At 36.4% G+C, this 16,170-nt stretch overlaps 1 protein-coding gene across 4 annotated transcripts in view; it reads left to right on the plus strand.

Annotated features, from left to right (window-relative positions):
* TMEM245 (transmembrane protein 245) overlaps positions 1-16,170 on the plus strand; it is a 105,028-nt gene that overhangs the window by 28,531 nt on the left and 60,327 nt on the right. For 2 of the 4 annotated variants that reach the window (XM_033237875.1, XM_033237878.1), the window contains exons 4-8: positions 209-325; positions 2,635-2,868; positions 6,293-6,462; positions 7,605-7,628; positions 12,716-12,820. In XM_033237875.1, coding sequence (XP_033093766.1) covers positions 209-325; positions 2,635-2,868; positions 6,293-6,462; positions 7,605-7,628; positions 12,716-12,820 — 650 coding nt within the window. The remainder of the gene's footprint in view (positions 1-208; positions 326-2,634; positions 2,869-6,292; positions 6,463-7,604; positions 7,629-12,715; positions 12,821-16,170) is intronic. The other 2 variants (XM_033237876.1, XM_033237877.1) reach the window with 2 other exon arrangements.

A 16,170-nucleotide genomic window follows, 5' to 3' on the forward strand; every position in this document is an offset into this window, starting at 1 on the left:
AAAGGTATACAGAAAGTCGAGGGATTTGCTTTTTTAGCACACTTTCATGTCGATTCTTAATGGTTCTTCCTTGGTGAAGAACCACTTATTCAGTGGGTCAGTAGTAACCATTTTATTTTGTTGTTGTTGAAAACGTTGGACTGTGTTTAAATTTGCAGCCATTATTTCCCACTTTAAAGACTTTTGAAAATGGATGCTTCTTTTACAGGGGCAGAGTTACCAGGGCAGGTTATCTCCATGGCAGCTTCTACTCTGGCAAACTTGGCCATCTCTATCACAGGGTATGAATCAAGCAGTGAAGACCAGCTCTCCACTCAGCCTGCAGGTGACTGATGTTCTGGTGACATTCAAGGTTATTCTGGAAAATGAAATGTACATAGAATGTAAAATTTAGGACACTAGCATCACAAAATGCTACTTCTGCTAATCCTTCATTTATTCTCTTTGGTTCCTTTTTTTATGCCCTTTTCCCTCTCATCTTTGTTCTCATATATCACGTTTTAAATACATTTAATTATTTACCTTCTTGAGTTTCTGATCTTAGTTCTTTGTTCTTTCCTTTTTAAAAAAAGACTTTTCTTATTTTTCTTCTGTTCTTCATTCCTTTCTTTTTCTTATTTTCCTTTTCTCAGTCTCCATTTACCTTCCCCACATTTCCCTCCATTTTTTGCATATCTTATCTTGATTTCTTATTTTCCATTTCTTTCTTCAACAACTGTCAGTTCTCCTCCATGATTTTATTTTGCCCTGTCTCTTCCTGTTGTTTTTTCTTTCTTTTGTTCCCTTTTCCCAGCTCTCTTTTTGGGGAGGACTTTTATTTTCCATGTTGCAGTCATCCATTTCTCTGTCATTCTTTCTCTGAAAGTTTACATGCTTCTTGTGTTAATATGTTGACCCATAAAACAGACCTCTCTGGTTGTTTCGGACTCATTGTCCTGTGTGGCCTGGCTTTGGGAATTGCAGGCTCCTGAGGGATCCACCTGGTAGATATACCAGCTATAGAGTCATGCTGTACTCTTGGAGAGTTCCGGAATGTAAAAGGCCACCTTAGTCTGTGCTGAGAGGTCCATTAGTGCCAGAGGTATTTGGAGTTAGGGAATATTTAGAGTGAATTCTCGTTGAAGAACTGACTTTCGAAATGTCAGCTAAGAGAAAGGAATTTGGTGTAGTAGGAACACTTATTTTTCTTGCACATGGAATTATGTTTCCAAAGTGGAGAGGAAATGATGTTTTGGTTTTGGACTCTTTCTTCCAAATACCTGTCACACCCACCAACATGAAGTTTCCAAATTAGAAAGCTACTTAGAGCAGAGTCAAACGAAAGCATCTGTTAACTAGCTTGGGCTTTAGCCCTGAACTTGTAAGGGTAGAATATTGGTCCTGGTGAGGTGAGCTGACTTACCAGGGTGCAAGTGGTCTCAGTAGTAAAAATTTATTCATAACTGAACATTTAACCTGAAAAACATTAAGGAAATTATGATACAGCACTTAGTGGGCTACTGTGTGGGTGGTTGCTTATGAAAATTATGAAACAACAGGGAAGTCATTCATTCACATATTTAGTGAGCACCTCCTGTATAGGAGATACTATTGTATGTGCCAGGAATTCAGCGGAGGGAGAACAAAATAGACAAGGTCTTAGCTCTGGTGGAGGTGATGTTCAACTGAAGAGAAAGAATGAGAAAGGATAAGTAGAACATGCTACGACTAAGTAAAAGACTGGGGGAAAATATGAGGTTGGGATTATGGGAGTTCTTATTTTCTCTTTTTTCTAGACTTTCTGACATAGGATACTTTTGTAATTAACAATCCACATGTTCAACATGACATACTTTTGTAATTAACATTTTTTTCTAATGGAAGGCAAAATGCAAGTTTTAGGATCTTAATAATTTTCATTATTATAGTATATATAGAGTAATACTGCTTTAGGAGTTATGTAATTTCTGATGTATGTGGTATATCTTATTAAAACTAGGAAATAGAAATAATAACACCCTATAGTAAAACGTAACATGGTGGTTGCATTGTTAGGAAATGATGTCTTATGTGAAATAATCCAGTATGGTTTCCTTTATTTGAAAATCCTCACCTGAGAAATCTGTCGTTGTTTTTGTATCTCACTCATATTTTGTATCTTCTATCTGTTTGAAAGCCCTGGGTTCTTGTAAGATCAGTTGGTTCCATTTTAGGTGAAATAACACCGAAAAGTCTTCTTGTGTCAGAAATGGATATAAATACATCTAATCTAAAGTTCCATTAAAAGAAGAGGGATTTTTAAATATAGAAATTATAGTATATGTTAGCATTTGTTTCTTTAGTTTGAATAAGTTTTATGGGATAATTATAATTCTCAGCTACTTTGTCATGTATTTTGTTTTAATGACTCCCAATTCTATCACCAACTAACTTACTCTTCCTAGATTCAAGCTCTGTTGGCATTGTGATTCTCCACGTTTTTCAGTGCATATGCAAACATGGGTCCAGATATTTTTGTCTTTTTTAACCCAAAGTAATCATACCATATCAGCACATTTTGAAGGCCTGAAACAGGCTAGCCTAACGAGTGGCTCTGTATTCCCATTTCCTCATGCGGACTAATACGGTGTGTGGTGTTTTTCTTTCCCTTTTCAGAAGCATTGGACAGGGGAGAATCCCCTCCAACGTTGTCCACCTCCCCTTCACCCTCCTCCCCTTCACCTACTTCCCCTTCACCCACTCTGGGCAGACGAAGGCCTGAAATAGGAACATTTCTTAGAAAGAAGAAAACTAGTGACATCTACTTCGTGTCTCTGGTTTGGGCCATTGTCGTCGTACAGATCTGGTTGAACCTGTGGATTGTACAGTTGCTGCCGGTGCCGATTGCAGGTCATTATCTGGTTAAGTACGATCTTGTCTTGTCTTTGAAGATTTTTTTCTTCTTTTTTTACTTTTGGATTTTAATATTTGAGATAAATTTACTGTCTTGCAAAGTAAAACAGCCTTACGTTTGCATTTAAATAGTAAACACCATTTTGTTAATTTATTACTTTGATGCATCTTTAATATTTCACTTTTTTTTTCTTTTTTCTTTTTTTGAGACCGAGTCTCACACAGGCTGGAGTGCAGTGGCGCAATCTTGGCTCACTGCAAGCTCCGCCTCCCAGGTTCACGCCATTCTCCTGCCTCAGCCTCCCAAGTAGCTGGGACTATAGGTGCCAGCCACCATGCCCGGCTAATTTTTTTTATTTTTGGTAGAGACAGGGTTTCACCGTGTTAGCCAGGATGGTCTCGATCTCCTGACCTCGTGATCTGCCCACCTCTGCCTCCCAAAGTGCTGGGATTATAGGCGTGAGCCACTGTGTCCAGCCAATATTTCACTTTTAAGCTCAGAAAATGTGTTTAGCCTCTTACAGTTTCATGTAGTATTTGAGATTGATAGCTCCATGTAGAGATTTGACTGTTTAGCCATCCATGATTCTGTGGAGGAGAATGTTAACAATCATCTGTGTTTTGGAATTTGAAGATCGAATGATTTTTTTTTCTTTTTTTTTGAGATGGAGTCTCACTCTGTCACCCAGGCTGGATTGTGATGGTGCGACCTCGGCTCACTGCAGCCTCCGCCTCCTGGGTTCAAATGATTCTCCCGCCTCAGCCTCCTCAGTTTCTGGGACTACAGGCACGCGCCACCACCCCTGGCTAATTTTTTGTATTTTTAGTAGTGGTGAGGTTTCACCATGTTGGCCAGGCCGGTCTCGAATCCTTACCTCACGTCATCTGCTCACCTCCGCCTCCCAAAGTGCTGGCATTACAGGAGTGAGCCCTTGCACCCAGCTGAGATTGAATGATTTTTGAGAGCTACTCTTAGGGAAGCACATTTTACCTTGCCTTTTTAATTCAAAGGAAATGTAGGTTTTGAGAAATACATGTATGTAAAGTCTTGTGATTTGTTTGACAGAAAAATTAAATTACATGTATGTATATGTTATATGTATTACATCAAAATGGAATCATAGTTTTCCATAATCGATTAAATCAGGTCTTTGTATCTTAATGCTGTGGTAATTTAAGGCCCACCAGTTTTAATTCTGTCTAAAACTGTTTTTCTTCTAAGACTAGAAAGAGTAAAGAAGAGTTTTCTCTGACAGGTGCATTGTAGAAACATCTTTTACCTAATACTTTCCTGATTATTTGGGCTTTCCTCTTGTGGCAGCCATATTTTGTGCCAAATTCATTGAGTCCTCAATGGCTGCTGTGGATTTTGCCATCTGAGTACCTCCTACATTTGATTACTCCTTATTTCCTATGTCAAGGTTTTTCATATTGATTAAAACGTAATCTGATTTTTGAAAGCTGTTCTCCACCGTAGTCTAAAAGTCTAAACTTATTGGCGCATTTACCTTCTAGATCATTAGTTCTCATCACTTATTTTTATTTTTCCTCACTAAATTGGATAGTTAATTAAATAGGCATTTTTTTTTTAACATTAATTATGACCAGAGCACAGTATAGTAGTGCCTGTCCTCAGGGAGCATATAATATAAATGGTTGAAGTGTGTATCGGTTTTTTTTTTTTTTTTTGAGATAGGGTCTCACTTTGTCACTCAGTCACCATAGCCTCGATCTCTCAGGCTCAAGTGATCCTCCTGCCTCAGTCCCCCACCAGATAGCTGAGACTACAGGTGCGTGCCACTGGCTTTTTTTTTTGAGACGGAGTCTTGCTCTGTTGCCCAAGTGGGAGTGCAGTGATGTGATCTCAACTTATTGCAAGCTCCGCCTTCCAGGTTCACGCCATTCTCCTGCCTCAGCCTCCCGAGTAGCTGGGACTAGAGGCACCCACCACCACGCCTGGCTAATTTTTTGTATTTTTAGTAGAGACGGGGTTTCGCTGTGTTAGCCAGGATGGTCTTGATCTCCTGACTTTGTGAGCCGCCCACCTCAACCTCCCAAAGTGCTGGGATTACAGGTGTGAGCCACTGCGCCTGGCCACCACTGGCTGTTTTTTTTGTATTTTTTGTAGTTTGCCATGTTGTCCAGGCTGGTCTCAAACTCTTGGACTCAAGCAATCCTCCTACCTTGGCTTCCCAAAGTGCTGGGACTACAGGTGTGAGCCACCATGCCCGGCCTATATCTGGTTCTTATGTCCTCAAACAACTTCTGTTAGGCAGTTCGAACAAGATACAGCTTTAATTAAGCAAGTCAGAGAGCAGATACCATTGCCATGCTTCCTGTTAAACTGAATGGAGCAGTTTAAATTGCTCTTCTAGATTGTTCCATACTTTGTTTTTTTCCAGATGATTTTACTATGCTGGCAAACTGTGTCAGATGCTGTTGCAACTCTCTTTTCCTTAAAGTTTGTTAGCAGGACTTTCATTTCTCTTAGTCGTAGCTTAATCTTCTGGTCACCATAGGAATTTGACATGATCTTGGGAGAGCAGGCTGTGAATAAGGTGGCCCCTAAAAGCTGTTCTACAGCTTGTAATTACCTGGACTTAGTGAAACTATAGGAGCTCTTCTAGGACTTTTTTAGGGATTTAAAAATGGTAATAAAGGAATTGTTGAACTTGTGTGTAACACTGAGCTCATGGTTCAAAACAGCAAATTGTGAACCTTTAGGTTATAAGGCCAGAGCTAAGAACACAAATCTCTAGAGTTAGGGAAATTATATGCTGATTGAGATCCAGGGCCCAAACTTCAAGGCAAGCCTCACAGTTGAGTAACACTTCCTTCTGGCCCTACCACCTTCTTCATTGGCTTCTAACAGGAAGCTTAACCTCTGCTTGAAGGCCACTTCACTGCCCAACTCCAGGAGGAGATGGTGTGGTCTGAGAGTGGTCCACACTGAAGTTGCAGTGCACAGCCTTGGGCCATTTGTTGCAGCCGAGCAACTAAGGAAAACAAGAAAATTTGATGAGCAACTGTAAAAGCCAAGGAGATGAGGAAATGTCAGGGTTTTGTATTCTTTACTCAGGAAGGGGGAAAATATGTGAGGGGCCAGAATTATAGTCACTGAAATCTTCACGATAAGAGTATCTTATGTTTATATGGGCCATAACATAATCCCAGACTCTTCAAGGATTCAGACTTCATGAAGAAGATAATATATAGGCAGTTGGGGATGGTTTGAAAAGTTACTTTGTCCAGTTCCATCTGTGTGGAATAGTTTGAGTCCCACCCTGCTTTTTAACATTGATCTTCTTTTTAATACTAGCTTTGCTATTTTAGAAAGGTCATGTGAAATTAAGGAACCTTTTCATGTTACAACTTGTTAATCTATATTTTGTTTATATTTGTATTTTTTACCTTTTTTTAGTCTGGATACTCAAAAAGCTTGTCATTCACTTTGGAGTTGTGGACTTCCTGGAGAAACACTACCATGTGTGGTGGGGTGTTACAGAAAGCTTCCTGAAGGAGCGGCAGGGAGCTCTCGCGCCTTGGCCCATTGTCGGGCTTGGAAAATTCTTGTTAAAAGTTGATAGCAAGGTATTGTATTTTAAGGACTTGAGCTGTCTTACTGGAGTTAATATATTTCATGGTTTGAAATCTTCCATTCCATGTGTTTATATTGTAACTGTTGATAACACGTTTAATATCTAATTATATGATGAAAGTTTAACGTTTAAAATTATGGTTTACACAAGGATAAGATGGGTTTACTTTAAATAAGGCTTGTGTAAGTATTTTTTCCTCATAAAAATGGGAGAAATGGATCTTCTGATTCAATTCCCTTATTATATTAGGACCAAATTGAAATCCAGTGAGGTTAAGCGATTTGCCTAAAATTATGTAGCTAGGCAGTGGCTCAGTTTAGTGAATATTTTTGGAGTAATTCCCATGTGTCAGATACTATATTAAGTCCTATGGAAAATCAGATGAATCATGGAAAACCAGATACAGAAGCCTTGTTTATTGGGGAAAGACAGCAACTCATAAAAATTCAGAGATGGTGGTTAGATTTGGAGCCTTAGTGGTTAAAGAGCATGGATTATGAATCCATAAAGTTTCCTAACCTTTCTGTGCGTTGGTTTCCATACCAGTAAAATAGGTACAATAGAACCTACCTCCTAGAGTGGTGGTAAGGGTTAAATGAGGTAATATATGTAAAATCCCTAGATCATTGCCTGGTACACAATAAGCTCTATGTATTAGGAATTTGTGTAGGAAAAGTGTGTACAGGATACAGTGGCAGCACTGAGCAAGAAATGACTCACTGTTAATAGGGTCATGAGAAAGGGAAGGGCAGCAGAGGAAATGATACTGGAGCAAGTTTTGAAGCACAGGTGGGAGTTTCGTAGGTAGACATGACCAGAAGGGCAAGCAGACGGAGCAGTGCAAAGGCATGGAGACACTAAGCCTACGGGCATGCAGGTTATTTTATGTATTTTTAATTGTTGGATTCCCAACAAAGATGTGGTTATCATTTCAATCATTATATATCTTAAAGGAATACTACATTCTCTTGATTTTAAAACTTTGTTGTGCTAGATTTTCCATCCCTAGTTTTTCCTTTGTCTGGGACAGTCACCTTCTCATGCTTTCCTTTTCTTTTCATACTGTGATTGCATTCTCTAATGATATTCCACTGTTCTTATCTTCTCTTTCTCACCTTACCCACTATCCTCAAGCTCTGGCACTGGCTAAATAAGAAGGTAAATGAACACCCAGATGTTGGTTTTTACTATTGGATTCTGTAATGCCCCCGTATCGCCTTTCTCACTCTGTTTCTGTCCATGTGTCAAACTAAGTTTTTGTTTTCAAGTTTTAATTATAAGCTATGGAAGGTCGTGAAGCATGAATACTATCACAATATAATTTGCTAAAAACTCAGCAAAGGCTGTCTATGATATGGATGGCATCTCCTTGCTCAAGTGTAAGAAATTCTGTCTCCTAGTCCTTTTGTGCACTGTAAATGATTTTCATTCCTTTTCAGTTATGTAAATGTGGCTCAGCCTGACATTCTAGTCTCCTTTGATGTGTGAAAACACATTAGGCAATAGTTATTGTAAGGGCAAGAGAGAACTCTCTGTTTGCTACTTTTTCTATAAAAGACACAGGAATTTTTAAAAAAGACACATCTGTGAATTATTTGTATGGTTTCCTTGGCAGATAATTTTATATATTGTCTTTTTTTAAAATAACTAGTATTTCAGAATTTATTTTTAACTTAGATTGTAGTCATGACCTGTGACATCGAATTTTGTGTTTTCTCCAAGGTATGAGGTTGTATCTGTGGTAAATACTTCACATGATTGGCATGGCATTATAATTCAGTTTTAATAACTTCAGTAAAGGCTAATCCAGATATATTAGGAATGTTCTACCTTGACATATAGTCCACATATTGTAATGTTTAAATTAATTTTAATGAATCAAATAGCCAGGCATAGTGGCACACACTTGTAGTTCTAACTACCCGGGAGACTGAGGCAGGAGGATTGTTTGAGCCCAGGAATTCAAGGTTGCAGTGACCAATAATTGCGCCATTGCACTCTAGCCTGGGTGACAGCAAGACCCTGTTTCTTAAAAAAATAATAATAATTTCAATGAATCTCTAGGATAGATAGTAAGAGATGACATGATTTATATATGTTGTGTTTAAACATAAAACTACATATATACATATATATACATATACATACATATATATATATATATATATATATATATATATATAATGTCTTTTGTGGAAATATTATATCAGGCCTTAAGAAAGATGTGGTACTTCTTGAAAATAGATCAAAATGAGACTTTTGGATGGGTTAGGATTTCATTTTTTTCTGTTGAAATGGAGGAGAGGGGAGACTTTTGACAATGTCTAAAGTTTTAAACTTGGGTTGAAAAGAAGCATTGTGTAAAATAAACACTCTCACAGTCTCACATGGTTGTATATATATCTCCATTCCCTAAAAAACTAGTATGGGTAAGCAAGTTCAATCCTTGGCAAATGATGTGCAAATATAAGTCACGTTTTAAAATTTTGACCAAAGAAGGTGCTTTCTAAAAAATTTTTATTTGTTTTAATTGTCTTTTAGAGACAGGGTCTTGCTCTGTTGCTCAGGCTGCAGTGCAGTGGCACAATGAAAGCTTACTGCAACTGTGAACTCCTGGGCTCAAGTGATCAAAGTAGGTGGTTTTGTACTTTTCTTCAATTTGTGTTATATTGAAATGAAATTGCCCTCAAGAGATGGGGAAAGGAGAACTAAATTCATTGGATTAAATTTGATTTAACCTTCAGTGGACTAAATGAGCTAGGTTACCTAATTTATGAGCTTAATTCATAACTGAATCATTGAGTTAATTTTCAAAGATCTCTAAGATCAAGTACCTTTTTTCTTTCCTTTGATGATTCCATGTAACATAGTAAAGCATTGGTGTAAAGATAGAGTAACTGCTTGAGATTTTGAGTGAGTATATTCCAAGAAAGGACATACATAAGTTGAGAACTATTTTATTATATTACATCACATCTCAAAGTCAGAAAATTGCAGCACTGGGTAATTTTGGTATGTAGAAATTTCAAGTGGAGTGAATTAGGAAACCAATTCGAGAGAAGAGAGGGTGAGAGAGCACACATAAGTTAATTGAAATGTAACCCAGAGTTATTTGTTTTAGTTCTTTTCCTTTTTTGTTTTTTTGTTTTTTAATTTGAGACAGGATCTCGCTGTGTCACCCAGGCTGGAGTGCAGTGACGTGATCTTGACTCACTACAACCTCCACCTCCCAGGCTCAAGCAGTCTTCCCACGTCAGCCTCCTAAGTAGCTGGGACCACAGGTGTGCACCACCATGCCTGGTGGTTTCTTTTTTTGTTTTTTGTGTTTTTTTTTTGGTATTTTTAGTAGAGACGGGGTTTTGCTATGTTGCCCAGGCTAGTCTTGAACTCCTTAGCTCAAGTGATCAGCCTGCTCAGCCTCCCAAAGTGTTAGGATTATAGGCGTGAGCCACTGCACTTGGCCTTGTTTTATTTCTTGGTATTGATTATTTGCACTAAAACTCAAGTGGAATTTTGTTTAAAAACAAAGCAAAATGAAAAATCTGTAGGCCCAGAATAATGAAAGAGAAGAAAATCTCAGTAGTGGAATACTCTCTTAATAGCTTGATAAATAAGGGCAGTTAGTGTAAAAGTTTTAGAGTACCTTTTGGTGTAACTATAAATTTACTGACATCTCTAAATTTAAAAAAACGCATGCCCTTCATTCTAATTTGAAACATTCAGAATGTCATTTTAAAATTATTTCTCTTCTCTTTTTGAAAAATAAACTTAAAAAATTAAAGTCACTTCTCAGTCTTTCAGCATGGAAAGATTGGGAACATTTAGAGACTTGGTAATTTCCATGCGAGGGCAGGTGGATTGGTTTCCTTTGCCCAAAGCAGGACGTGGGACAGGATCAGCCTCATGAGATAGCACCTCTGGCATTTGGTCCCCTTCTCCATTGCTTCCTCTCTTTATGTTTCTCTTCCTCTCTCCGAGTTGCTGTTTCTTTGTGAGTCTTGTACTATTCAGTCTTTCAGGGAGTTGGTTCATCTTTTCCTCCTAAGTTTTTAATCCTCTTTGCTTTTTTTCCTCTTTTGGTCCTTAGTTTTATGTACCAACTCCCCCCATCCCCATTTTTTTCCTCTTGACTCTGTTTCCTTTTATTCTCTCTGTTTCCTTTTATTCTTGAATAAGTCTTAGTCTCTGTTTCTTGTCCTGTTCTCAGCTAACTTAACTGGCCACATGTGATGAAAACAACTTCTTAGCTTCTTTTTTGAGCATCTTAAATAATTTTGTTTATTTTAAATTTTAATGAAACATCCAACCCTCACTGTCATCCCTTGGATATACATTTTTATTTAGGTGACTGTGAATTTTTTTCTACCTTTATGGCTTGTGTTAGAAAAATTTTACCCTAACTTAAAACTAAAAAATTTGATATTGTAATGTCAATGTACATAATATGCTTTTGAATATTTTACGTTTTACATGTTAAAAATACTCAAACATGTTTCTAAATAGAATATCATTTACATTTAAAAATACATTTCAGGATATGACTTTTCTGAAAAAAATAGAGGCTCCTACATTATTTTCAGAAATTGTAATTTGTGGTTAAAAATATAGTCTTAATTTTGAAATTACTTTATTTATGCTTGCTTATTCAAACACGTAGTAATTGAATGCTTACCACATGCTAAGCACTTAGATTTTGGAGATACAAAGAGGAGTGATACAAACCTAGCTCTTTCCTCAGGAAGCTGCCTTGGAAACTAGTTTTTCAGTTGGTTTCTAATTGTGAAAGTTTTCAGTTTCATTGATTTTAGAATTTAACTTCGGCATATGACATCTGACCTTCCATATCTTAGAAACCTGTTATTCCTTTTTTTTTAGTCTGCATTGTCTTTGATGCTTTGGTAGCATGCACTGAAAATTAACTCTTCTGTTTGAAGCTGTAATTGTCAAGATTAAAAATTAACTTTTTATCTTTGAGTTCACTTTAGCGTTGATCTCTTAGTGACAGTGTCCTTGATGAAAAACAGATAAGGGGGGCACAAGCTTATAAATGTCAAGTGAAAGTAAATATTGCAGAAGTCATGTTGTTTTTTCAACCAAAATTCTTTGCTTTTGGATGTTTAATTCACTGTTTGGAGAGCATAAGTCAGCTCTAAATTAAGAATAACTTATTTAGCAATGCTGTTGCTCACGTTGGGGTTGAGCGGTGCATTGTGGTGTTTCAGCAGTTATTAATCTAGTTAAATGTAGTTTTGAGATGTTAGATGGTAGCTTTGCATGAAAGGAATTCTAGCAATCTCTCAAGTATATATTCTGAAAACACAAGTTGTTTAAAATGTAGGATTATTTGTGGTTGTGAAAGATGAGGGAAGTTATAGCAAGACAATGTCAGATAGCATTTAGGGAAAGCACAATTTTAATTATTGATTAAGGAACAGCTACTATATTGATTAATTTATATCAATTACAATCATGTCATAAAGCTTATGTTTTCAGAATTATATCAGATTTTGAAAAGCATATTATTATGTATTATGAAATATTTCAAACATAAAAAGATGTAAAGAATACTCATTTATCTATCGGCAACTCCCCCCTTAGTAAAACAAATTAACCTGAAGCCTGTTTTGTGCCCCTCCTTGATTGTGCATTCACCTCCCAACCCCTAGCTCCTTGGGCAACTTATCTTTGTTATTTATCATTGCCTTAACATTCGATTTTCTTTATTACTGCTTTTGTAATTCTGATGATATCAAATGGAAAAAATATTTTGAATATGCAACTCCTCTTTTAATTTGCTCCAATTTTATCTGTATTTTTTAGGCCATGCCTGTATTATAAGAGGCATACTTTTGCTAAAGTCGTGCATATTTGTTAAACTGATGATACAGCTTCATGAGATTTTAGGTCAGCTAATGGATTGTCAATATTTTGTTTAGAATCCTTACCAGGTTATAAATTACAATTTGAAACATAGATATCCTACAGTTTGAGAATTTGAACATAGATATAGGTTATGTTGAAATCAACTGCCTTTTTCTTAGCTATGACAGTAATAAACTATATAACAGCAGTAATGAGTACTGTGAAGTTTTTAAAGTCGCTTAAAGCTTTTATTGCTTTAATTATTATGCCATAATTTGCTTTGCCATGCTGAAGATCCTGTTTTGTCTTTATGATAATTGAGTATATGTGTTTTTAAAGTTCTACTTTAAAGATAAGTAATTCTCTTTTTCATTTTTGTGCAGATGATCATCTGGTTGGAGAAGATGTTAGATAAAATAATTAGCATTTTCATCATATTTTTGTTAGTGATAGGAACTCTTCTTTTAGCCCTACTCCTGACTGCAAAGGTAGAGTACAATAATTATTATTCTCATGAATAAACCCTTAATTGTTAGAATTGTAGTCTGGATAAAAAGCTAGCAGAAGCAGCATGGAAAAATGTTAACTTATAAGTATGTACACTAGCTAAAGGATTTATGATTTGTATATTACTAATTTTGCCATGAATTTGCCTAGTATTTTTCTTTTCAGACCTCTTTTACATGCATTTTTATTTTTTCAAAACCCTTGGGAGGAAATACAAATGAAAAAAATGAGATAATGAAGAACAAGTGGTGCTTTTTTTTTTTTAATAGGAGAATTAGGATCTGGTCTCATGAATTCTAATCTGGTTAGCACTCTTCACTAGATCAGAATTTGCTGATTAGCACATTCCATCCTTGTCTCATTGATCCTTCTTCTGATATATACCATAGCACCTTTATTTCTCACTTCCCAGGTCCTTCCAGCTTACAGTTCCTTTCCCCATTTCCATCTCATCAAAGAAAATTATTCTGTAAAGCACACCTAAAATGTTATCTTTATAGTGATATCTCTTACTTTTTTTTTTAGGCTTATCAAGTCTGACAAGTTTTTTTCCTCCCACTTTTATAGTACCTTTTAATCTTTATTTTATCTGAACCATATCAAACTCCACAACCCAGATTTTGGTATATTGTTTTCAAGGAATTGGTGAAGCTTATGTGAAATCATGGATCCAAATTTTTTTTATTCCTTTAGTCCCATGGAGACCTGTTGGTAACTATAATTGATAATCTAATTAACCAGTTTGCTAAAGAACTGCATTATTTCTTAAGTGGCATCTCCGCTTGGAAGTCCTATTCTTAGTATCAGCTTCAGTACACCCTCAAGCTATCTTATCATTTGCTTCTGAAAGCCTCCTCTTCTTGTACTTCTGTTTCAGTCTATGTATAGTTCCTGTCTGTTCTTTGGGTATTAATTATGTATAGTCTTGTATATATACTGTGCAGACTTATTTAGAGGCTTTGTTTTTGTCATATTTTGCTTAAGCCTGCTACTGTGTAATCTTACATTCCAGTTCTTCATTAGAGAAAGCTTTCATTAGTGTGGTCTTTCATTTCCCTTTCTCCTCTCTCCTACACTTTTATTCTACTTTTCCTTCTTTGTCCCTTTGCATAGCATCTTTTGCCTGGCCATCTCAGTTTTATCTTTTAAGTCTTTTTTCTTTGTTCATCCCCTGCTTCAGTGAGCTTTTGCTTCTCTAAACTTTGATAACAAGTATTACTGAACCATTTCTTTCTGGGTGTAGAATTCATCCAAACTGAGCTTTTGAGGGAACCTTATTGGTTATCTAATTCATTCTCCCGGCCAAGAAAGCTGTCATTCTCTGAAACGTTCATGACAGTATCTACTTGAATGTTTAATAGACATCTCAAATGTAACGTATCAGAGACTGAATTCCAGACCTTCCTCCACTTGTCTGTTCTTCTCATAGTCTTCATTGACAACTCCATTCTTCTGCTTGCTCAAATGAAAAGTCTCACGGTCATCTTTGACTACTGTCTTTGTTTTGTATCCACATCTAGTTTGCCAGAAAATCCTTTTTGGCTCCTCTTTACTAATATGTCCTGGGATAATAGCAGGTTGAGGATGTCAGGTAATTCCTTTCCACAGAAATCAAGAATAAAACAGCATGAAATTATTAAAAACACCATTTAAAAGCATTAGAAAATGACCAGGTAGGCAACCAGGAGATCTTTCATTGATGAAAAGCTGCTACTGTAGCTAGTAAAAACAGATACCTTTTCTTTATAGGTAAAAACAGGTAGCATTCTCACATGGGCAGCAAAACCTGCAGCTTTTCTTGAAGGAAGTGTTCTTTGATGCACAGATGCGTTTAGGTTTAGTGTAGCTTAATTTGTCAGTTTTTGCCTTTGTTGCCTGTGCTTTTGGTGTCAGGTCCAATTGGAGATGAGCAGAGCTTCAGACACCTGTGGGGCAATATCAGACGTTCTAGCAGACATGTAATAGGCATCCCAGAGGATGAGAAGAGGAAGAGAAAAAGGTAGAAAAAATTATTTGAAGAGATATTGCCAAAAAATTTCCCATGTTTGGTGAAAAACATTAACAGATCCAAGAAGTTCAACAAACCTTCAGTAGAATAAGCATATGCAAACACAAAACCATACCTAGCTACATCATAGTCAAACTGCTGAAAGACAAAGATAAAAAGAAAATCTGGAAGGAAGCAAGAGAAAAATTACACATCACAAACAGGGGAACAATACATTTAGTGACTTAATTCTCTTAATAAACAGCAAAGACTAAAAGGCATTGGAGTAACATATTTAAAGTCATGGAGAGAAATCTCTGTCAAACAATACTTTTATAGTCAGTGAAACTGTTCTTTCAAAGTAAAGGCAAAATGAAAACATTTCTAGATAAACAGATACTGAATTTTTTGATAGCAGACCTGCACTTATATGGAAAGCTAACAGAATTCCTTCGGGGTGAAGATAAATGACTCCAGAAATAATCTGGATCCAAAGAAAGGAATGAAAGCACTTCGAAAATATGGGGGTTATATTTTCTCCTGTCTTCTTTTAATTTATTTAAACAAATATGACTATTTAAAGAAAAATAGAAACACTCTTGTGGCCTTTATAACATATATAGATGAGTTATGCATATATAAAACCATAGCACAAAGAAGAGGGCTGGAAAGTGGAACTGTACTGGTGTGAAGTTCTTAAAATATTTGCCTGGATATAAGTCAATATTAACTGGAAGTAGGCTGTGATAAAAGCTGAGATAAGATTTAGATAAGTTAAACAGCAGGCAATAAATAGCCTAAGGATTAGGGGAACTAAAATGGTATACTAAAATTTGTTGAACACAAAAGGCAGTGCAGGAAGAACAGAGGACCAATAGAGATGGGACAAATAGAAAGCAAGTAGCAAAACAGCAGACCTAAACCTGGTCATGACAATACTTAGGTTACGTGAGAAGCAACTAAACAGTCAAAAAGCAGAGATTGTCTGACTGAATATAAAATGCAAGTTCCAACTTGCTTTTGGTATCTGTTAGAGACACACTTTAAATTCAAAGTCACAGGAAGGTTGATAGTAAAAATACTAAAAAACATATACTGCAAACTGTCCACAGAAAATACGTGCAGTTGATTATATATTATCAGACAAAATAGATTGTCAAAAAGAAATACTACTAGAGGCAAATTAAGGACTTTTCATATGGATAAGAGTTAATATTACCATAAGATAACAGTTATAAATGTATATACTCCTAACAGCGGAGCTCTAAAATACATGAAATCAAACATTCAGAATTAAGAGGAGAAATAAATCTATGATTATAGTTCAGGATTCAATACTCCTTG

Source organism: Trachypithecus francoisi, unplaced genomic scaffold (assembly GCF_009764315.1).
Source record: "Trachypithecus francoisi isolate TF-2019V2 unplaced genomic scaffold, Tfra_2.0 Lachesis_group16, whole genome shotgun sequence".
Taxonomy (NCBI): domain Eukaryota; kingdom Metazoa; phylum Chordata; class Mammalia; order Primates; family Cercopithecidae; genus Trachypithecus; species Trachypithecus francoisi.